At 48.4% G+C, this 24,011-nt stretch overlaps 3 protein-coding genes across 3 annotated transcripts in view; 1 reads left to right on the forward strand and 2 right to left on the reverse strand.

Moving 5' to 3' along the window:
- The window catches only part of SULT4A1 (sulfotransferase family 4A member 1), a 996,812-nt gene that overhangs the window by 820,646 nt on the left and 152,155 nt on the right, over nt 1-24,011 (forward strand). The window lies entirely within an intron of this gene.
- Nucleotides 1-24,011, reverse strand: part of PARVB (parvin beta) — a 695,786-nt gene that overhangs the window by 162,844 nt on the left and 508,931 nt on the right. The window lies entirely within an intron of this gene.
- Nucleotides 5,736-24,011, reverse strand: part of SAMM50 (SAMM50 sorting and assembly machinery component) — a 718,434-nt gene continuing 700,158 nt past the window's right edge. The window contains exons 12-16 of the mRNA XM_050806007.1: nt 21,165-21,235; nt 18,614-18,681; nt 13,016-13,162; nt 11,878-12,019; nt 5,736-5,926 (exon numbers count right to left, since the gene is read on the reverse strand). Of these exons, the coding sequence (XP_050661964.1) occupies nt 5,881-5,926; nt 11,878-12,019; nt 13,016-13,162; nt 18,614-18,681; nt 21,165-21,235 (474 nt within the window). The 3' untranslated portion in view covers nt 5,736-5,880. The remainder of the gene's footprint in view (nt 5,927-11,877; nt 12,020-13,015; nt 13,163-18,613; nt 18,682-21,164; nt 21,236-24,011) is intronic.

The raw sequence follows: 24,011 nt of genomic DNA on the forward strand, positions 1-24,011 counted from the left end.
TACTATATACTATATTATATACTATATAATACATAGTATTATATACTATATAATACCTATTATATATTATATAGTATATAATATAGATATTATATCTATTAATAATACCATATATTATATTATATATTTTATATTTTTTTGTGGTTTTTTTGAGATGGAGTCTCGCTCTGTTGCCCAGGCTGGAGTGCAGTGGTGTGATCTTGGCTCACTGCAAGCTCCGCCTCCTGGGTTCACGCCATTCTCCTGCCTCTGCCTCCCGAGTAGCTGGGACTACAGGTGCCTACCACCATGCAATACCACGAACACACACACACCCCACAACACACCCAACATTCCCAACACCAACACACCCACCTCCCCAGCTAATTTTTTGTATTTTTAGTAGAAATGGGGTTTCATCGTGTTAGCCAGGATGGTCTCGATCTCCTGACCTTGTGATCTGCCCACCTCAGCCTCCCAAAGTGCTGGTATTACAGGTGTGAGCCACCGCACCCAGCCAGGAATTATTTATATGTAGTTTTTATTACTGAGTTTTGAATGTTGGGTGCTGAAGACAAGCTTTAAAAAGCCATCCCTATCCCAGCACTTTGGGAGACTGAGGTAGGGGGATCACCTGAGGTCAGGAGTTTGAGTCAGCCTAACCAACATGGAAAAACCCAGTCTCTACTAAAAGAATACAACATTAGCTGGACGTGGTGGTGCACGCCTGTAATCCCAGCTACTTGGGAGGCTGAAGCAGGAGAATCGCTTAAACCTGGGAGGCGGAGGTTGCGGTGAACTGGATTGTGATATTACACTCCAGCCTAGGCAATAAGAGTGAATCTCCGTCTCAAAACAAAAAAAAAAGTCATCGTTGTGAAGGTCATCGGCTATCTTCATATTTATAAATGGGCACTGATGGCTCAAGAGAAAATTTCAGAGACAGCATCATAACTGGTTTCAAAACATGCCACATTTCAAACCACTCAGGCAGAAGAGAAGATGCCTGCTCTCTGAGTAACTGCTGAGGACTCTTAATTAAAAGTGGCTCTAGACTGGGCACAGTGGCACACACCTGTAATCCCAGCACTTTGGGAGGCTGAGGCAAGTGGATCACTTGAGGTCAGGAGTTCAAGACGAGCCTGGCCAACATGGTGAAACCCCGTCTCTACTAAAAATACAAAAATGAACCTGGCATGGTGGTGCATGCCTGTAATCCCAGCTACTGGGAGGCTGAGGCAGGAGAATCACTTAAATCCAGGAGGTGGAGGTTGCAGTGAGACAAGATCGAGCCACTGCACTCCAGCCTGGGCGACAGAGCGAGACTGTCTCAAAAATAAAAAAGTAGTGCTAATGATGACAACCTGAAAATCCAAGTGAACAATTAGGATGCAATAAAAATGGCATAAACCAATCTTTCCAAAATCATATTATTTTATACAGCTGCTATTAAACATGTGATGCTTAATAAATAAGACATTAGTCTATTCCATTTATATTTCTAAAGGTTATTTGCTCAGGTTGGCCACTCTCCTCTACCTGGCTTTTCTTCACTGGGACCACAGGGGATTGTGCCTCATATTCACAGTGGCCCAGGATTTGAACCCACATGAGAATTTGCTCAAGGTCATACAGCTGGTCAACCACAGAGCTGGGATTCACCTCCAGTCTGAATCACCACCAAGGAACCACTGTTCAACTCCTTGTACATGTCCCCAGACAGGTAAAACAACCAATCTCTAGTGTTAGAAATCATCTAGCCTTTATTTTGGGGGTAGAAAGCCCTAGAAAGCTCATGAGTGCCATCCACTAAGCGTGGAATCTATTGCTGAATACACAAAATCTTCTCCTTTGATAGAAGAAAAACCTGAGGAAAGTAGTGACTGGATTTGGTAAATAGCCCCAACAGGGCAAGAGCCAGGGCCCCTGACCCGGGGCTCACTGCTAGTCCCTACCTTCTTTCTTTTTTTTTTTTTTGAGACAGGGTCTCGCTCTGTCGCCCCGGCTGGAGTGCAGTGGTGCAATGACGGCTCACTGCAGCCTTAACCTCCTGGGCTCAAGTGATCCTCCCACCTAAGTCTCCCGAGTAGCTGGGACCACAGGTGCACGCCACCATGCCGAGTTGTTCCTTTTTTTTTTTTTCCTGTAGAGATGGGGTTTCACTACGTTGTGCAGAGTAGTCTCAAATTCCTGGGTTCAAGCAACAGTCCTCCCTCCTCAGCCTCCCAAAGTGCTAGGATTACAGGCATGAACCACTGCACCCAGCCCTCATCCACTTTCTGACAGTTTTCCCCCCAAAACTTACCTCCTCGAACACATTCAGATGTTTCCACTCCTGATCTGTCTGAACCAGGGAGAAGTGAACCAGCCAGAGATGCCATGAGTGCCTGGGAGCACAGGCCCCAGCTGCAGGGATGCTCACGTCTCAGCTCCAGCCTCCTGCTGCAGGTACGAACGAACATTTTTTGTTTGTCGGATCCAGTTTCTCAAGAAGTCTCAATTTGGACTTCTGAGTACAACCTGATTTTAACAATGCTCGTTTTATTTAAATCACAGCTCACCAGTTTTTGTTCTCCGGACTAAGGAATCCCCTTTTCTCTCCTCTTTGGTGATCTTTAAACCTATGGTGCATTTGTGCACGTCTAACTGTCCCAGAGGTAAATTTATGTGGTCTTTAAAAAGGGAGAATTCAGAAATTAAAGTGAGTTCTTAGCCTAAGGAGCTGTAGGAGACGGGGAGGACATCAAAGTGTAGGGCCTTTGCGGGAGTCACCCTCTGTGAAAATGTGGCCTGATGGCAGCTCCTCACCAGGTGACTGTCCTTTGTCCTAGTAACGATGGCATTTGGCAGAATAGTCTGCTCCCTCACTGGGTCATAAGACTTGTAAACAGCAGCCAGGTACACAAGAGCCTTGTGGCACCGTGTGACAGGCCACACCACTAATTAAACCGTTTGTAAAAGGTCATAGTGTGTGTACCGAGAGCACCACAAATTCATGATAACAGAGGAGTGATCCATCACAGCTGTTCTTCCAGAAGCATCGTGAAGATTAAGTTCACTAAAATCGATCTCCTTGTTACAAATGGAAGACGACCGAGCCAGCAGGCTTCCAGCACGGACCCAGCGGCGTCCTCCAGCGGAAGCAGCCAGCTGGTTTCATGGCCCGTCCCTTGCCGAGCAAAGCAAGAGGTTAACAAATGCCCAGCTCTCTTCCAGTCCAGAGCATTGAGGTATTTAGAGAAGAAACAGTAACATTAAGATGCAAAGAATCACCGAGCCAAGGGAGGATTTCATGGGGATTTTGTGAGGCTTTCCATCTCTCTTTGCTCTCTGAGCTCTCTAAAATAGCAGCTATGAAATTTCTTCCCACAATGAACGTGCCTTATTTTTGGTCTTTCGTGGAAAGCACTTTACGAAGTGCCTTTGGCTTCACGCTCTAGTCTGCCCACTTACCACCCTCTGAGGATGAACAGAACCTGCATTTTCACCCAGGACCTCCCGTTTTCACTTCACCTGTGGAGGAGCAGCCCACGGACGGAGTCCACCTGCCAATTAAACACGCTGCAGCCGCACGGGAGACAGCTGGCCCTGGTGAGCTTTAATTAAGGAGCTGGCTGCAGGGACCTGGGGTACCCCGGACTTGCTTGATTAAACAGGTACCTTTTCACCGGCGACCCTTTCGCTCCTTTCACTGGGTTCTCCACGGACGTAGTGGGTGATTCCTCGAAGATCATAGTGCTGAGTCTATATTATTCAGATTTCACTGGTCTAAGTTGATGGTCTGAACATGACAGTGTTGAAACATGGGTTTCTGATTTTGTCAAAGGCATAAACGTGAAACTGTAAAGAATAAATTGTTTAAGGGGAAAAAAGTAGATTTTCCCATGTTCCTATTACGTTTCTTATCTTTTTTTTTGAGACAGAGTCTCGCTCTGTCGCCCAGGTTGGAGTGCAGCGGCGCAATCTCGGCTCACTGCAACCTCCGTCTCTTGGGTTCAAGTGATTCTCCTGCCTCAGCCTCCCAAGGAGCTGGGACTACAGGCACCTGCCACCACGCCCAGCTAATTTTTCTATTTTTAGTAGAAGTGGGGTTTCACCATGTTGGCCAAGCTGGTCTTGAACTACTGGCCTCAAATGATCCACCCACCTCGGCCTCCCAAAGTGCTGTGATTACAGGCGCGAGCCACCGTGCCCAGGCAAAACTGTTTCTTTTTATATATTCTCTGCAAAATCCCTGCAGCTTCTGCAGGCAATGAGGGCGAGACAGTCCCGGGCCATCCGAGAGTGTGGCCCAGGATAATATGGGTCCTTGGACTGAGGCCCAAATCTTCGGGTCACTTGGCAAACACATAAACAACAAGTTACAGGGAGGACTGAAAGTGCCAGGGACTCAGCCCCAGCTCAGAGAGAGAAAAAATCAGAAAGCAAAGCATGTGCGAAGGCCTGCAGGGCATCACCTGCAACACTAGACGTTTCCACATGGCACCGTTTCAGTTCAAACAAGGTTTAACTTTCTTCAAAAACTTTATGTGTGACCTATTTATTTATTTATTTATTTATTTATTTATTTATTTTTGAGATGGCGTCTCACTCTGTGGCCAGGCTGGAGTGCAGGGGCGCCATCTCGGCTCATTGCAACCTCTGGCTCCCTGGTTCAAGCGATTCTCCTGCCTCAGCCTCCTGAGTAGCCGGGATTACGCCACGCCCAGCTAATTTCTGTATTTTTTAGTAGAGATGGGGTTTCACCATGTTGGCCAGGATGGTCTTGATCTCCTGACCTCGTGATCTGCCCACCTCGGCCTCCCAAAGTGCCGGGATTACAGGCGTGAGCCACCGCGCCCGGCTATGTGTGACTAATTTAAGACTATCCCCCAAATATTAGAGAGATACTAGTTGTGTAAGGCAGAAGAACGTCCCGCATCCCCACCCAGCCGAAGATGCACACTTCCTCATCCCTGGATCATGTGAATGTGATGGTAATGTGAGAAGGGGGAGCTAAGGCTGCAGATGGAATTCAGGATGTTCATCTGCTGACCTAGAAATAAGAACCCTGGATTCCCCGGGCTGGTCCAAGGTCACCACAAGGGTCCTTCAAAGACAGCAGGGATGCAGAGGAGGTAAGAGGGAGAGATGGGGGATGCCACGTGGCTGGCTTTAAAGATGGAGGTGACGTCGGCCAAGGAATGCGGTGCCTCTAACTGCTGGCGAAGGAGGGGGATTCCCCCTTAGCGCCTCCAGGAGGATGCAGCCCAGCAAGACCCATTCTGGGCTCTGATCTCCAGACTACAAGAGGATTAATGTGTGTTGTTTTAAGCCCCCAGGTTTGAGGTAACTTAGAGCAGCCCCAGAAAACGCACGCACACTCATTCATGCTGCCATTCGTCTGCAGACACCAGGTTCCCTCTTTGCCTCAGTGTCCCTAATGTTACACTGTTCAGATAGTTCTCCCTTGCCACTCACACATTCAAATGGCTCGAGCACTGTGGCTCCAAGCACCTGCTGCCGTGGGCCTCTTCTGACACCAGCTGGTGCACTGAGGGGAGTGCGCCCTCCCCGTAACAGCAGGGCCGAGTTTCCTCTGGGGCCAAGCTCCCTGCTGCTGCCTGGCTCTGAACACATCACATATGGTACATGGGAACCAAACACAGAGACTCGCAGACACTGGGCAGGTGTGTGTGAGAACACGGGTGGTCCTGGGGAAAGGTCACGTGGGCCATACTGGTGGGTGAAAGCAAACCACATCCATGCTGCCTTGAAGTGTGTCTTTAACGTTTATTGACAGGGTTTCCCACAGGGTCTGCAGTCAAAGAATCGCTGAGCCGTGTTTCCTCGAGAGACAGTGCGTGGCATGGGCGCCTTGCTGCTGCCCTGGTCCCAGAGCTTCTCCTGTAGGGGTGTCGGCTACAGGAACCTTATCCCAGCTCCAAACTGGACGCCATCACATATCCTAAAAAAAAAAAAAAGGGGAGAGATCAGATGCGGTGGCCGCTCCGCCAGCCCTGCCATCTTCACGACTCAGTGAGCATGCGCCCCTCAGAAGGCGCCACCTCCGCTTCCTCCTCCTCCTGCCGCCTTCCTGCCTGGCTGCCGACCTCACCCTCACTGGCCCCAGCTGCTTCCTCCTTTGCTGGTTAAGAACCTTCACCAGCTGGTTAAGCCCTTGGAGAATGGAAAAGGAAAAGAAGGAGAGACCCAAATCCTCCTGCACTGCTCCCTCCTCACCTCCTTCACGTTCCCCTCTCCTGACGGGAGGACAGAGGGCCAATGAGAGGAGGAGCAGGGAGGGAAGGAGCAGGAAGGACAAAGTGGGTAGAGTGAGAATGGGGGAGAGGCAGGTAGACAGAACTTAAGGTCTGCCCAGCCCCCAGAAGGTCCTGGGGCTTAGGAAGCCAGCAGTACCCACAGCCCTACAGGGGTTTAGCCTGACCACCTCTTAGACCTGCTCCTGACCCCAGGAAAGAAGGACGTGAAGGTCACATTGGTTGCCATATCTGTTATGAGCTGACCCTCTGCAGGTGTGACTCCACACAGTGGTAAGAACCTGCTGACAAACCACCAGGCCCATTTTCAGAGAGGAGCAAATAGGCTTGTCACACAGCTGAGAAGTGGCAGGGCAGGACTCCGGACCCAGCTCAGGGGCACCCACAGGCCTCGCTCTTTCCGACACACGGCCTGCCTCAGCCTGGCTGAGGACGCACAGCTGGGGGACAGCCTGTCACTCTGACAGCAGGCCTACAGCAGCTCTGTCCGCCTGGAGCCTGTGCACGGGGCAAGGCCAATGTTGCCCATTTGGGACAAGGTGGGCCTAACCTAGGGACCTCAACTTCCAGGGAAAATGATATTCAGAATCCCACACAGCTGCAGCCAGGGCCAGGGAACACAGCCTTTTTGCAAGCTGTGGGCGATTTCTAGAAAAGACTGGCCAACAATAACGGCTCCTTTATTCACGTTCCCGTGCCCTCACCCAAGCTAAGGATTTGCAGCACGTGAGCACTGGCAGCGAGTCTTCCTTTTTCAACCTGATTCTGAGCAAGAAGACACAATATCCGATCCGTGAAGAGATTCAACACAGATACTCATGAATGCTGCGCCGGCCTCCTGCAGGATGAAGGGTGCTTAATAACCAACCCCAGCAGTGCAGTCCTCTCACCAGAAGCCAGGCCTGCGGCCCCTTTGTGATTACAGTAAGCCACACCCATGGCCTTAAACCACCACAATACACATCAAAGCCTGGGCTGCATTTGTACCATTTAGTTGTGTTCAGATCTGTTTTTATATTGTACACTCTTGGCTCCTTCAAACTAGTCTATACCTACATTTGCTACTGACAAAAATGTCTGAACATAAGCTATGAGCTAAAAAGGAAGTCAAGCTCTTGGCATATGCAATTCAGAAAACAAGCAAGCATTCCAATAAAGGCCCATTCACTCTAAATACAAACAGATTCAACAACTTCACAAGCATCGGTTTATGCTCAGAGACCACATAAACATGTCACAGAACAAAACACCCACTGCGAACATACAAAGCAGCGCTGCGAAGTTCCACGAGACCAGGGCAAGCCAGCCTTGCCATCCTCCAGAGACCGCCCCAAACATCCACCTTCTGCTGGGCGTCCTCTCCCTCCCCTATGGCCGCTGTCTTGGTGCAGGGCTCCCGGTCATCTCCCACCTTCTTCTCACCCAGAACTGCTGGTGCCAGCACGGGGTCTTGGAGTCTGATGTTCAAAGGTTTCTGAAGAACTTGGAATCTGAGGCTGGAGGCCAGGAAGCACCCAGCACGGGGTCTTTAGGAAGGTCATGCCAACAGCACCCTCAGCGCCTTGCACCCCATCTCCCACCACATGCCAGGAGCCTCTCCACCGGGCTCTCACTTCCAACACCAGGTGGTGCTCTAGTCATGGGGACCTCAGCAGTGAACAAGGCAGAGGAAGTCCTGAGCTCAAAGACCCTGGCACGTAGCCAAGGGGGTAAAGGCCAGCGGGGCTGGAAGGCAGAGGCGTGAGAGCTCAGGGCCTGGGCCTCCCCACACCCCTTTCTGTTCCCATAGGATGCGGTTCTGCCTGGCTCCCGCTGACACTGCACACCTGCACAGCTTTGCTCCTGCCTTTGTTAGTCGGGAGCACTGTCCCTGTGTGTCTTCTGCAAGCACCTGGCTGTCTGTCCTCCAAGAAGATTCAGCTCAGGTACCTTCTCCAGGGGGCCCTCTCCGCGCCCTCCCCAACAACCGAGATGATCCACTTTCTTGTCTTCGCGCTGCTAACTGTGAGCTGCTCTCCCAAGCGAGCCTGCCTGATTCAGCCCTGCATCTCCAGAGATTGAACGCCTAAGACACGAACTGACAAACGCTGTTAGATCTCAGACACAGTGGTGCCACAAATCACTTGTGGCATAACATTTAGCAAACATCTCAAAACTGTTTCCTTCTTTATGAATGTCTGAAGTCCTGTTTACAGTGTGCTCGCCTCAGTTATGGGAGAAACCTGTGGATGATTTCTACACACACGATGCCCCATCCTGCCAGCTACCTAATTTTAGAAATGAAGATTAAACCTGGCAACCTCACTCCAACTTTACGAGATTCCAATATTGATGACCGACTTCAAACAGGGCCTCACACCGAGCGAAAATGTCTTCCACACTCGGGGTGCTGGGCTGACCCGTTCGGAGCTCACTGTCCTTAATAAACATCTGCTGAACAGCTGCCACCTGGCCTGGGGGCAGAGGCGCTTCCTTACAGCCTGGTCTTTACATGTCACGTGCTTAGTATGCTACTTCCTCCCAGAAGAAACTGTACTTTGAAATTAATCTCTGAAACGTATTTTTTAGATTTAACCTGAAGACACAGAAGTAAAGCTGAAAGGTAAATGTAACCACTTTATATGAAAATTATTCCAGAAAGGGTCAATTCAGCAGAGCGCCTAAAAGCCGCGTTGACTTCTCAGGGCACACTGACCCCCAGTGGCTACAAAGAGCACTGCAATGGTGGTGATGGCAGCGCGCGCTGCTCAGACCCTCCCTGCCGGAGACGTGCACAGTGGCGGGTCCCAGAGCAGGAGGGCGTGTGTCAGAGAGCGGTATTGAAAGCTTCCCTGGCCCCGACGCCCCTCGAGCCCCGGGCCTGCAAAGTCAACCACTCAAAACCACCCACTTAAGCCAGGTGTTGGCGCAGCAGCGTCACAGCGCCTCTGGGGCTACCTGCAAGGATGCAAATGAGCAACCCCAGCACTCCATGGGCACAGGGAATAAGGGCTTCATAGAAAGAAACCTGCAAAACCAGCCTGGTCTGCTGAAGACGGTAATGGCCTGGAGTTATCTAATAACACAGTCTTGCTCTAGAAAAAGGTGCTCATTTTTTCACTTTATTATCTCCAGAATCAGGGCACATCATCCCATCTACAGCTTGTCACAAACTGCCTGTCAGGTGGTGGCTGCACCGAGATGATGTGGAGGGGGAGGGGCAACACCTCCCACAGGAACCCTTATGTGAGGGGCTGGCCACGCCGGGTGTATCAGCAGCAGAGCAGCCCAGGAAAAATCACCACGTCCCGACCACAGGCCAGGCGGTGCGCCTGCAGTAACTCACCGAGTTCTCCAAACTGCAACAGTCACCATCATTATTGACCATCCTCTGGGCATGAAAATGGACACCCAGAGAGGTTTCGTGACTCACCCCGGGCCGCACAGCCACACAGAGTGGCCAAGCTGGGCCCCAAGCCAGGGTACCTGGGCTCCCAGGCACACACGCACGCAGCCTGTGTGACTACACCCTTTCCAGCTCGGGCTCTGTGTGGAGAACAGGTGAGGCGTGGAGGGGAGTGGGAGCTGGTGGTCGTGGGAGCAGCCACCGCCATCTATGACGGCACTGGAAGGCCCTCTCATCACTAGGGAGCCGCAGCAGCCTGGCAGCCCCTGCCGTGTCCCCAGATGCAGAGCAGATGCTGAACAGCCTTCTGGCAAGAGCGTAAAGAGCAGATTCCACTAAAGCAATAACCGTAAAGGACCTGAATGACAGGCGCAGACTGCACCTGAGAGGCGATGCTCAGAAACACTTGCGAATGCAGCTCCCCTTTACAAAGCACCACCCCCTAGGTGCTGGTGCGGAAGAGAGGGCGAGTAAAAATGATACAGCATTTCCTTCAACTAGCACAAACTACAACCTGTTTAAAACTGGGTTAAGGCTCCAACAGCACCACCATTTGGTGGCAACATAAAGGTAGATATGAAAATGAAGAGAAAAAACATAGGCTGGGGTGCTGTGAATGCATAAACAAAAATAAGAGGCAGTATGAACACTGTTGTGGACTGAACGTTCACGTCCCCCCAAGATTCATATGCTGAAGTCCTAACGCCGACAGGATGGTGTTGATACCTGCAGGCAGGCCTGTGGGAGGTGCTGAGGTGCAGACGAGGTCATGAAGATGAGGCCCTCGTGCTGGAATTAGCGGCAGCATAAGAAGAGGCATCGGGGCACTGGCCTGCACTCTTCCTCCTCCGAGTGTGGACACAGTGGCAGGGCTGCCATCTGCGAGCCGGGAAGCAAGCCCACCAGCAACCAATCTGCCAGCACCCTGATCGTGGACTTCCCAACCTCCAGAACGGGCAGAATATGAACATCTGTTGTTTAAGTCACCCGTAAATACTCCATGGTATTTTGCGATGGCAGCCTGAGCTGACTGCCATACACTATAATGAAAGCACATCTGGATCTCCAAAAATGTACACAATGCAGCTGGGTGCGGTGGCTCATACCTGTAATCCCAGGACTTTGGGAGGCCAATGCGGGCAGATGGCTTGAGCCCAGGAATTCGAGACCAGCCTGGGTGGGCAATGTGGTAAAACCCTGTCTCTACAAAAAATACAAAAATTAGCCTGGCGTGTAGTCCCAGCTACTTGGGAGGCTTAGGCAAGAGGATCACTTGAGCCCAGGAGGTCAAGGCTGCAGTGAGCCATGATCAGGCCACTGCACTCCAGCCTGGGTGGCAGAGAAAGACCCAGTCTCAAAAAAAAAAAAAAAAAAAAAAAACATGCCGGGCATGGTGCCTCATGCCATAATCCCAGCACTTTGGGAGGCCAAGGCGGGCAGATCACAAGGTCAGAAGGTTCACACCACGCTGACCAACATGGTGAAACCCCATCTCTACTAAAAATACAAAAAATTAGCCGGGCGTGGTGGTGCATGCCTGTAATCTCAACTACTCAGGAGGCTGAGGCAGGAGAATCATTTGAACCTGGGAGGCAGAGGTTGCAGTGAACCAAGATCGTGCCATTGCACTCCAGCCTGGGTGACAGAACGAGAGTCCGTCTCAAAAAAAAAAAAACTTTTTACACAATGCATGTAAGAAATAGAATGTGTTTCTATAACTGTTTAAATAGCCCTATACCATATTCACCCATGGAACATTTAGTGAATCTTTCCTCAATAAAATACGGGGTGGAGAAAAGCCAAGAAGGTGGGTTCCTCCGCTGCAGAGAGAGGGGTTCTCAAGGTTGACTGACTCCTCTGTGGTCAGGAACAAAGCTTCACTCACCCTAACTTTCCTAGAGTCCCTGGCCTGCAAAGTCAACCATTCAGAACACTGCCTTCTGTTTTCAGCACACAGGAACCGTGTCACGCGCCAATCCCTCCAGCCAGACCCTCGCAGGGGCTCCCCCTCCCCGGGGAACAACAAGCTCAAAGTGCCTGAGGGGGCGGGTGGGAGCGCTTCACACTTGCTCCTCCAAACTGGATGAAGAAAAACCCAATGGGGGAAAATACATGTGTTTTCATTATTTTGCTATTTCATTTCTCTTAAAATCTTGAAGCTTAAAAGTCACTGATGAAATTAACCATGTCCAAAACAAAATAAAATTACTGGAGAGTGGGATGTGACTGTGGAAAATAATTCCCAACACGTACCTGTCGCCCGTCTGTACTCCCATGGGGATGCAGTAATTAAGTTCCAGCCGAGCGATGTTGCCAAGCCTGAGGACGATCCCGGCCCCGTACGACCAGCGGATGCACTCAGCCAGTTTACGAATGTGAGCTTTGGGGCCCTCCCCTGACAAGAGAAAGACATGTGAGCAACAGTGCATGCCCGTCCTTCCAAGCTCTCCCAGCTCTCCCAGACAAGCCCTGGCTCCCCACTGCTGGGCCCTGCCATTGTTTTTAAAGCCAGGCCTACAGATTAAGGAGGATGCATGAAGTGAGATTAGCACCCAAGGCAAGAGAGGACTTGGAACCATACTTACTCACAGCCAGAACAAGCCACACCCTCTCAATTCTTTGGGCCTGGCATATTCTGCTGCCTCTGCTTAGAATGACTCTTCCCCATCTCCTGACCACCTGGGAAGCCCCACTCTGAGTCTCAGCTTGGAGACTTCCATGCCTTTTAGGAAGCTTTCCAGGCACCCCTAGCACCCAGGCATCTGCTGGGAGTCTCTTCTGGACCTGAGCTGCCGGAGGAAGGCACCCAATCCTACTCAGCTCTGTGGCCATCATGACTTGTGTATTAAATAAACAGAGTTTTTTCGTAAGGGCATTAGATGATTATTTTTCTTGTATGCTTCATTTGCTCAACCAACCACTTAATGCTGGGCACTACATTAGGTGTTGTAAGAATTTGTTTCAGGTATGGCACAGTCTCTAGCCTTAATGACTATGTAATCTAAAAAGACAGACATGGCCTGGCACAGTGGCTCACTCCTGTAATCCCAACACTTTGGGAATCCAAGGCAGGGTGGATCACGAGGTCAAGAGATCGAGACCATCCTGGCCAACATGGTGAAACCTCGTCTCTACTAAAAATATAAAAAATTAGCCGGGCATGGTGGCATGTGCCTGTAGTCCCAGCTACTCGGGAGGCTGAGACAAGAGAATCACTTGAACCCAGAAGGTGGAGGTTGCAGTGAGCCGAGATGGCGCCATTGCACTCCAGCCTGGCGATGGAGCGAGACTCCGCCTCAAAAAAAAAAAAAAAAGACACCTTTTTGTGCACTGTGCATTTAAACATGAAAACAACTGTACTACAATGGTTCTTGAATAGCCCAAGTTTTACCATAGTTGAGGTTGCAGAGGTTTCCTGCGTTGAGAAAGAAGTGTGTTCGGAAAAGTTCTCCAAAACCGCCCTGGCCTGGCCGGAAAGGTAATGGGGTGTAGAGGTGCAGGCCGCCAGCCCAGTACGCTTCTCCACCTAGGTAGTCTCCTAAGCAAGGGAGGGGTGCAGAACAAAAACAAGGTCCGGCAAGGTTAAAATCGCGTTAACTTTCCAGTTTACAGAAGCAAGATTTCTGTCCTGTACACAACGCCACACAGTGCTTGAGTTTGCAAGCAGCTGTTCTCATTCCTGATACTGATGGCCTCATTTTAAATAATCTTTCTTTTTCTCCTGGTTTGTTTCGGACCTTGATTTAACTGAGGAGGCAAACAAAGCCAATGTCGTTGTGGAAGGAATGTGCTCTGTCATTCATCGGATCTGTGAAATGCTTTGAAGAAGTGAGTTTCATGACAATGACTTTATCCACCAATGTGGATGACCAAATCGCTTCCACTCGCAAATGAAATGCATTATTTTGCCAAATTTTCGAGACCGCAATATAGACACAAAATGCAGAAAGTACCTCTGCAGTGTGTGGAGACGGCTGCACGCAATTCATCAAAAGGCAGAGACTGCCTGCCGCCCACTGCACAGCGAGACCGGCTCCAGCTCAGCGTCTCTAGAGAAGAGATGATTCTCCACGGTTCATGACCACTGGGATTTACGTTACTTGTGCCAAAATTTAAGCCTATCCACTGAGAGCATGTATTTGCATATTTCTAAACATGCTCCTGTCCATTCCATTTTAAACTACAAAGCAACAGAAAACCTCCAACACGAAGGTTTATACTTTGTTGCAAAATACCATTTATAAAAGTGTCTTAGTCTCCTCTAATACAAAATGACAGACCATGAAATGGGAAAATACTGAGGTCTTCAAGATTAACTTCAAGGAATGAACTGTTGATTCATTTAAAGACTTCAGTTCCTCACAATCCAGAGGAAGAAGGAAAAAAAAGATGCCAACGTCTCCTTAATCCCTTTCAAGACTAGAGCTCTGAAGGGAACAGAGAATGAACAAATTACAGGAGAACAACCTTGTTTTATTGTTTCCCAGAAACCGCTCCTCCTCTCTTTTCTGAAATAACTGATTTTATTTCGATCATAAAAATTAAATATACTCATTGTAGAACATCTGATCAACATAAAGAGAAAAAAATGAAAGTATTTTAATTTCTACCATTCAGAGATAAACAGCTAACATCCTAACGTCCTTTCTTCCAGTGGATTATAATGTAAATGTAAAATCAAATAAGCCAGCCAATAAAATGTGGCTCATTTTATACATATATATACACACACACAGTTTCCAGTCCTACTTTTTTTTCAGTTTTAATATATTGTAAACACTTTCTCTTAATGCTTTCTCTTCCTTGAAAATAGGATCTTTATGCCTGAATAACAACATAGGTGGACCAATATTTAATGATCTATTTCTCTTCCATTGTCATACTGGTTGCTAACTCCTTTATCATGGACGTTAACCTATGATGAGTTTCCTGGCACACACATGTATTTTGTTAAGCTTTTATTGTGTATACATATAGCAAAGTATACACATCCTAAGTGTACAGCTCAATGAATTTCTGTATGTGAGACACACCTGCCCAGTGAGCACCAGGACCAAGAAACCAAGCACACCCCACACGCAGGCCTTGCCCTCCCTGCTAACCACCACCTGCCACCTGCGCCACATGCAGCCACTGCCCCCTCCTCTCACAGCAAAGGCCGCCTCACTCGCCTCCAAGCTTCATACACGGGATCTTCCAGGAGGCATTCCTCTGGGTCCAGTTTTTCCCCCCAACATGTTTCTGAGATTTACTCATTCCATCATTCAGTCGGTGGCTGTAACTTGCTCTTCCTCATTACAGTGGAAGATACCACTAATTATCTGACTTTTTCCCACTGTGGATGGGCATTTGGGTTTCCAGTTTCCAGCTGGGGCTACCATGAATAGTATTATTAACAATTCTTGCACATACATATTTTAGGGCTCTTGATATATCAAACTGCTTTCAGAAAAAAATTATAGCAATTTACATCCTTGCCCACAGAGTGTGGCCAACCGCACGGAGGTGGTGAGTGGAACACCAGCGTGCTTTACTTCTCAGGTAGGTAAAGGCTCAGCTCTCACAGACTCGGCATATCACACTTGCTTATAATAAAACAAATGAAATAAAACCATCAAAAACTTAGGTTCCTTTTCTTAAAAATTACACTCTAATGAAGCACTCTAAATACAAGTGAAAAGAAATAATCTATACTTTGGACAAAAATGCATGCTGAGTGCAGTCGTTGCATATAATGACATAAAAATGGAAGCAACAAAGGTGTTGAAAATTTTAACAAATCCCAGGCGCGGTGGTTCAGGTCTCTAATCCCAGCATTTTGGGAGGCCGAGGCGGGCGGATCACCTGAGGTCAGGAGTTCAAGACCAGCCTGGCCAACATGGTGAAACCCCGTCTCTATTCAAAAATACAAAAAATAGCCAGGCGTGGTGGCTGGTTAATTTAGCTATTTGGAAGGTTGAGGCAGGGGGAATCGCTTGAACCTGGGAGATAGAGGTTGCAGTCAGCTGAGATTGCACCACTGCATTCCAGCCTGGGCGATAGGGTGAGACTCCCTCTCAAAAAAAAAAAAAAAATTTTAAGAAAATCAGGGGAGAATGTTTAAGAGTGGAATGGTGTTTTACAGTTTCCATAGCATGTGGAGATACCTCGACGGATGTTGCATGTCAGAGACAGTTCCAGGGGTATAAATTAGACAGCCTTCCCAGAAAGCACAATAAAGCCCTAAAAACACTAAAAATCCTTGGATCTGGCAACTTCACATCTAGAATTTCATATTAATGTAAAACTTGGCCAGGTATGGTAGCTCACGCCTGTAATTCCAGCACTTTGGCAGGCCAAGGTGGGCAAATCACGAGGTCAGGAGTTTGAGACCAGCCTCGCCAACATGGTGAAACCTCATCTCTACTAAAAAAATACAAAAAAATTAGCCGGGCGTGGTGGCAGGCACCTGTAGTCCCAGCTACTCAGGAGGCTGAAGCAGGAGAATTGCTTGAACCTGGGAGGCGGAGCTTGCAGTGAGCCGAGATCCCGCCACTGAACTCTAGCCTGGGCGACAAAGTGAGACTCCATCTCAAAAAAAAAAGAAAGAAAAAACCACACAAACTCAATGTCCAAAGCTTGGGGTTTGGTCTTTAAAAAGATAATCGTGTGTCCTAAGACAAAACACGCAGCCATTAAGATGATAAACTTTCTCTCATTCCTCACGGGGGAAATGCAAAAGGCTCGGCCACTCTGGAAGCTCGCCTGGCAGCCCCTCACGAAGGGGAGGCATGCCCTTAACGTGTGACTGAACAACTGCACTCCCCGGCATTTACCCAGCTGATGTGACCACCTTTGTCCGGAGAAGCTGCCCACGACCACCTGCACACACATGTTTCTAGAAGCTTTACTCATCACTGCCCAGCACTAGAAGCAACCAAGCTGTCCTTCGGCAGCTGAATGGATAAACAAATTGTGATACCTCCAGACAAAGGAATATTATTCAGCAATAAGAAGAAACAAGCTATCGGGTCCCAGAAAGACATGGAGGGACCTTAAGTGCATATTACTACGGAAACGAAGACAACTTGAAAAGGCTACAAACTGTATGATCCCAACTCCCAAACTGTCTGCAAAGGGCAAAACTCCATGGACGGTTCCAAGACCTGTCGGTTCCAGTGGTCTGGTGGGAGGGATGAAGGGAGCCCAGGATTTTTAGGGCGGTGAAGCCACTTTGTGTGATCCTGGAATGGTGAACGCAGGACATCATGCATTTGTCAAAGCCCACAGAAGGTATAACACTAAGAGTGAACCCTCACGTAAACTGCGGCCTTGAGTTAATAAGGTATCGTATTGCTTCGCCAATCCTAACCAATGAGGTATCACACTGCCTCACCAATCCTAACCAATGAGGTATCACACTGCCTCACCAATCCTAACCAATGAGGTATCACACTGCCTCACCAATCCTAACCAATGAGGTATCACACTGCCTCACCAATCCTAACCAATGAGGTATCACACTGCCTCACCAATCCTAACCAATGAGGTATCACACTGCCTCACCAATCCTAACCAATGAGGTATCACACTGCCTCACCAATCCTAACCAATGAGGTATCACACTGCCTCACCAATCCTAACCAATGAGGTATCACACTGCCTCACCAATCCTAACCAATGAGGTATCACACTGCCTCACCAATCCTAACCAATGAGGTATCACACTGCCTCACCAATCCTAACCAATGAGGTATCATACTGCCTCACCAATCCTAACCAATGAGGTATCATACTGCCTCACCAATCCTAACCAATGAAGCATCCTAACACAAGGTGCTAATCAGAAAGGAAGCTATGTGGGTTATACAGGAACACTGTACTTTTAGCCCAACTTTTCTGTAAACCTAAAACTGCTCTAAGAAATTAAGCCTATTAACTAAAATGCAATTGTAATATGTCAATAATATAAAATATGTAGCTGTTAAAAATGGCATTTACTCTCATAAAAATATACTGCTATATCATTATGAGAGGTGGTGAGAGAAATGGGTTTAAAAATAATACGTAGGGGCCGGGTGCAGTGGCTCACGCCTGTAATCCCAGCACTTTTGGAGGCCAAGGCAGGCAGATCACGAGGTCAGGAGTTTAAGACCAGTCTGGCCAACATAGTGAAACCCCGTCTGTACTAAAAATACACAAAAAGTTAGCTGGGCGTGGTGGCGGGCACCTGTAATCCCTGCTATTTAGGGGGCTGAGGCAGGAGAATCGCATGAACCTGGGAGGCAGAGGTTGCAGTAAGCCGAGATCATGCCACTGCACTCCAGCCTGGGTGACACAGCGAGACTCCATCTCAAAATAATAATAATAATAATAATAATATGTAGGGGCCGGGCACGGTGGCTCATTCCTATAATCCCAGTACTTTAGGAGGCAGAGGCAGGTGGATCACGAGGTCAGGAGTTTGAGACCAGCCTGGCCAATATGGCAAAACCCCATCTCTACTAAAAATACAAAAATTAGCTGGACGTGGTGGTGGGCACCTGTAATCCCAGCTACTTGGGAGGCTGAGGCCAGAGAATCGTTTGAACCCAGGAGGTGGAGCTTGCAGTAAGCCAAGATCATGCCATTGCACTCCAGCCTGGGCAACAGGGCGAGACTCCGTCTCAAAAATAAAATAATAATAATATGTAAACAAAACAAAAAGAAGAGTAGGAAGCACACGTCAAACCTGCAGGGAACAGACAACAACATGTTTATCCATGTTCTCTCTGGGCAGGATTGCGGGTCATCTTCATAGAGTTTTTGCTTCGATATATTTTCTCATTTTCCTACAATTATCTCAATAAATGTTCTACACCTGCTACATCATAAGTTCTGTGGTAGGTGCTAATGCCACCACCGTGAAAGAGGAACGTCTATTATTGCTGGAAGCTAATAACAGGTACATGGCTTCCGAGGTGAGATGTGAGCCCTTCTAGCCTTGGCACCACGACGGGCAAGGACAGACCTTCACTCTGTGGCCCGATGCTGTGCATGCTGAATCCGCGGACGCTGGTTGGTCCCCCGAGGTAAAACCTAGGACAAAACGGCACGGGTCAGAGGAAAGTCATGAGGTGAGAAACGACACGACACACGGAACGCGCAGTGCAGGAAGCACGCGTCTGACTCACATGTGGTACTGGATTACTGACAGCATTTTCACAGGCAAACCCTTTGAGAAAGACCAGGAGGGTGTACACTACAGGAGAATTTCATAAAAATCTCAACCCCTAAGGAGACGCTGCAAACTTTGGAGATGCAGGTGAGACACAAGACGCAAAGAAAGACACTAGGAGAGAGGGGCAGGGCAAACAGTCCGTCACAACGGAACCATCGCTGTCTGTGAGGATTCATGGCGCAGTTCCTTTTCACGGCGGGCCTCCTACTGGCTCTCAGCGTGATATGAAGCGAAGAAGAGCAGGATACAAATTATTTAATAGTATAATCCCAATATTACAAAAAGGGGGGCTATAATACTAGAAACAGACCAAAAAAGAATTCTTGTTAGGTTTATAATTTTTAAATATGAGCTCCTCTTGTTCCCCAACGAACTGGATTATCACACTCTCACCAACCATATCTGAATAATATGAAAAGCATGAATTAAAAATTAATTACACAAAAACCCATCCACTTTCTGAAAAATTGAACAGCATATTAGAACCCGATTTTAGATCATGATAATTACTAAAAAACGAATTTAAATGACAATAGAAATTCTGTGTAATCTTTCCGCCAAGAGGCAGCCAAGGACACAACCCCAGCAGATGCCCTCAGAGCCCTCTGACCCTTGAGGCCGCGGGAGGCTAAGAACACCCCGCAGGTCTGACACAGCACAAAGGGAACAGGCCAGGGCCTTTTCTGGTTTTCCTACCACATAAAAGCCTTTATGAATTTTTTCATCTTAATTTGAGTTTTAAAACCTATAAATGTGTTTTTACTACTTGGGATTTATAAGCAAGGCTTTTCTGAATACCCCATCAATATGAATTGCAAAAACAAACAGCAAGCTTCATTTTTAAAGAAATGATAAATCAGGCCAGGCGTGGTGGCTCGCACCTGTAATCCCAGCATTTTGGGAGGCTGAGGTGGGCAGATCACCTGAGGTCAGGGGTTAGAGACCAGCCTAGCCAATATGGTAAAACCTCGTCTCTACTAAAAATACAAAAATTAGCTGGGCGTGGCGCCGGGTGCCTAGAGTTCCAGCTACTTGGGAGGCTGGGGCAGGAGAATAGCTTGAACCCGGGAGGCGGAGGTTGTAGTAAGTCGAGATCGTGCCACTGCACTCCCGCCTGGGCGACAGAGCAAGACTCTGTCTCAAAAAAAATACATAAATAAAATAAAAAAGAAATGATAAATCACACGTTGAATACAAATGATCCACGATGCACATAACATAATGAGTGAAACGGTTCTGCCTGCTGCATCCCGGGCTCCAGGGTGCCCCAGGCTCCGGGGTGCCCACCGTCACTGTTTTGGTGGCTGGCTTCCCAGGCCCTTGGTGCTACACCTGCATGCACCCTGCAAAGGGATCCACTAAACATATTCATGTGCAAAATTTCAACTTATGAACACATATCTCCTTATTTTTAATAACTACATAGATCTGGAATGGTTGTGCTAGAATGTCATCATTTCCCTACTGGGGAACTTACATAAGACAGTTTCAAATTCTTTGCTACTTATCAGCCACGCTACAGTGGACATCCTTCTACACATAAATCTTTACACACTTAGAAAAGTACTTTTGTCAATTAGATTCATGGAGTTTTGTGAAACTGTTAGGATCCGGAGTTTATAAATCTAAAATTGTTCTACCTCCAAACCACCATCCAAAAAGGCTGTACCAGTACATTTTAACTAATGCAGGGTTGAAAAAAAAGTTTTTCGCCCTAGAGGACAATGATTAGTATTTCGAAGCAACAAGTACAAGTTCATACCCTGCTGGCAGGGGCATAAATTGCTGTAAGCTTCCTAAAAGCAGCACCCAGCAATACTACGAGTTCTACTTTGAGAAAGTAATTCCACAGAAAATAAAATAAACAACAAATTATCTTAAAAGCTATTATTCAGTGTTATTTATAAAAATCACAAATTAGAAACAAATGAAATATCAAAAAATACACGGTAGGCTAAAAAGTTATGGTATATGCAAATAATGAAACATAGGCCACTACAATGCTGCTTCTAAAGAATTTCTCATCACTTGGTGAGTGATTTCTCTAATTTCTTTAAGTGTTTCCCCATTTTTGCATTTCTGCAATGAGTATGAACTGTGTTCCTTCATAATCAAAAGGGAACAATACATTTTTTAATATAATAAAGTAACTTCCCCAACAAAAGCAAAAAATATTAAGTATGAGGTATACTTGATACTTTGAAATTAGCTTAAATATAAATACTAAAGTAAAATTTGAAATACTATGCTCTCCTAACTTCTCTAAAATATCTTATAAAAACAACCGAAAAGATCCAAAGGAAAATATGTGCAAATTATCCATTCATTGATGAGTACTCACCTATCAGCAATACTTGATGGCTTATCACCAATGGGCACCAACATCCCACCCCAGAGAGACGCCGAAAAAACCTGTTCAAATAGAGACAAACGGCTGTTTTCTCCCAGCATTCCTTTCACTCCAGGGAACATCAGCAACTAGCAAACTGGCCACACACGGAACGCCCGTGGCGTGCAGAGCTCCGTGCCAGGGTGCAAGGGCCGCAGGAGAACACCTGGCTTGTTCTGTTGCAGAGCTACACTTCGAAGGGCCATGTGGATTCTATCAAAACATGTAATTCCAAAGTCCAAATCAAGACACACCAAAGGTGAGCAGGGCCTGGCTTCCATTCGGACACAGGGCAGGCCCCTGCTCTGTGATGGGAAGTGACGCCCAGAAGCATGAGCCAAGGTCTCACAGAAGACGGAGCCAGGCCCCCTGCACCTGCTCAGGCCTCTTTGCTGTGGCCTCAAAATGTGACAGGATTCAAGGCACACAGCATTTTAGCCTGAAAGAAGGTACTGGCAGCAAGGCTCCCCCAATGCAGAGATGCGCTCCCAGCCCCACTCTCAGGGACAGAGCCCTGTCTCTCACAGGGCAGGAGGCAGTAGCCAGTCTCATCTTCACGCCACAAAACCTTCTCAACAATGTCCTCAACCAGTTGGAGGCTCTCCTGCTCCCCTGCACCCTATGTTTTCAGGTGGCTGGCCGAGCCTCATGTGGTGTCTGCATTGCAAATGCCTACGTCCCTCTAAGCTGCTCAGAAATGGCTTTCTCAGAAGTTTCTGTAGAAAGGACAAGCTTCTGTCCCCACAGCAGCTGGCATTTTATTCTCAGCCCGGTGTCCAGACTCTGCTCAGAAGGGTCCAGGGCTTCCCTCTCATGTAGAGTGGAAGCAAGAGCCCACACCCGGCCTCCAAGGCCCTCCTGCTACTACTGCTCTTGGAATTCGTGCTCCCGCCCCAGGTGTCCCACTGTCCCACACTTGCTCCCTCACCGTGCTCCGGGCTGTGCTCAGGGGTTGCCTTACTAGCCACCCTCCCTGACCATCCTAACTAGACGGCATTCCCTTCTGGTCACTTTCCACCGCTTAATTCTGCCTTATTTTTCTTCACAACACTTGTCACCACCTCCTCAATTATATACAAAGATATTAGCTTATAGGTTTCCCTGCTCAAGAATGGAAGTTCCTTGAGAGCAGGAATTGGGTTTTGTTCACTGATATATTCTTAGTGTCTGGGCAGTGCCTGGCAGCCAGCATACATGTGTTGGATGGGTGGATGGGTGGATGGGTGGGTGAATGTATGGATGGATGAATGGATGGATAGATGGACAGATGAGTGGATGGATGGATGGATGGATGGATGGATGGATAGATAGGTGGACGGGTGGGTGGGTGGATGGATGGATGGATGGATGGATGGATGGATGGATGGATGGGTGAGTGGATGGGTGGATGGATGGATGGACGAATGGATGGATAGATGGATGGATGAGTGGATGGGTGGGTGGGTGGGTGGGTGGTGGATGGATGGATGGATGGATGGATGGATGGATGGATGGATGGATGCATGGATAAATGGGTGGGTGGATGGATGGATGGATGGATGGATAAATGGGTGGGTGGATGGATGGTTGGATGGATGGATGGATAGGTGGGTGGGTGAGTGGATGGATGGATGGATGGATGGACGGATGGACGGATGGGTAAATGGGTGGGTGGATGGATGGGCACTACAACAGGATAAGCACAAGAGCTACGGGCATAGTGGAGGAGCCCCCACTTCCATCTGGGAGGTTAAAGAAGGCTTGCAAGAGACACAGCTATACCAAAGTCTTAAAGGCAGGGAGTGGGAGGCCAAGGGAACATCTGAATAAAAGAGAGTTACGGCCAGCGGCAGACAGAGTAAATACAAGTGCCTGGGAGTCAGAGCAAGCCAAGGCCTTCTGGGAAACAAAAAGTATTTCGACAGAGTGGAAGCATAAGACACGCACAGTGATGAAGGATCAAGGGCTACAGGCACCCTAACAGTACAAGCCATTTGTGTAGGAAAGCGGTACGGTAAGGCTTGTGTTTCAGAAACACTAACATGTCCGCAGTGTAGAGAAGGGGAAGGGGAAGGCAGGGAGTGGGACAGGAGCAGAGACGACTTAGAACGTGACCTCGGTTCAGTGCGGATGGGCAGTGCTGAGGGGAGGAGAGGCAGGGCCCAGTGGGTGGCAGGTGGCTCAGGGGAGGACTGAGAGCAGATAGGGAGTTAAGTTCAAGGGCAGCCGGGTGCACTGTGCGCGTCAGTGGTTGGAGAGCCCAGGCGTGGGTACAGATCTGGGGGGAAGGCAATGAGCTCTGTTGATGTGAGGTGTCTGTAAGGCAGGGGTTGAGACAGCCAGGAGCACTTGAGTCTGGGCCCAGGAAGGAGAGCAGGAGAAGCAGAGTTGCTGCGCACAGGCGGCAGCTGCAGCCACAGAGCTGGAGGAGACCATCCTGGAGAGGAGCAGGGTGGGGAGCTGGCTACAGGGATCTAGGGGCAAGCCATGCCTATGAGGCAGAAAGGGCCCTGAGAAGAGAAAACTGGGGAGTGGGAGGGCACAGCAATGATGAGTCAAGAAAACAAGAGAGAGAAAGTGAGAACAGGCGAGCAGGCGACAGCATCCAGTGCCGCAGAAGGGATCGACATGGGCTCACCGCGCCGGACAGCAAGGAGGCCTGTGGTGGCCTCTGAAGTGGCAGGGGCAGAGGAAGGCAGGAGCCAAGCTCAAAGTGCACAGTCAAGGGCTGAACCGGGGCAGTAACAAATTATTTTATAATGAGCTCTCTAGAAACAGTCACAGGCACCATTTCATTAAAACTCAATCCTTGCCCCCAAG

Source organism: Macaca thibetana, chromosome 10 (assembly GCF_024542745.1).
Source record: "Macaca thibetana thibetana isolate TM-01 chromosome 10, ASM2454274v1, whole genome shotgun sequence".
Lineage (NCBI taxonomy): Eukaryota > Metazoa > Chordata > Mammalia > Primates > Cercopithecidae > Macaca > Macaca thibetana.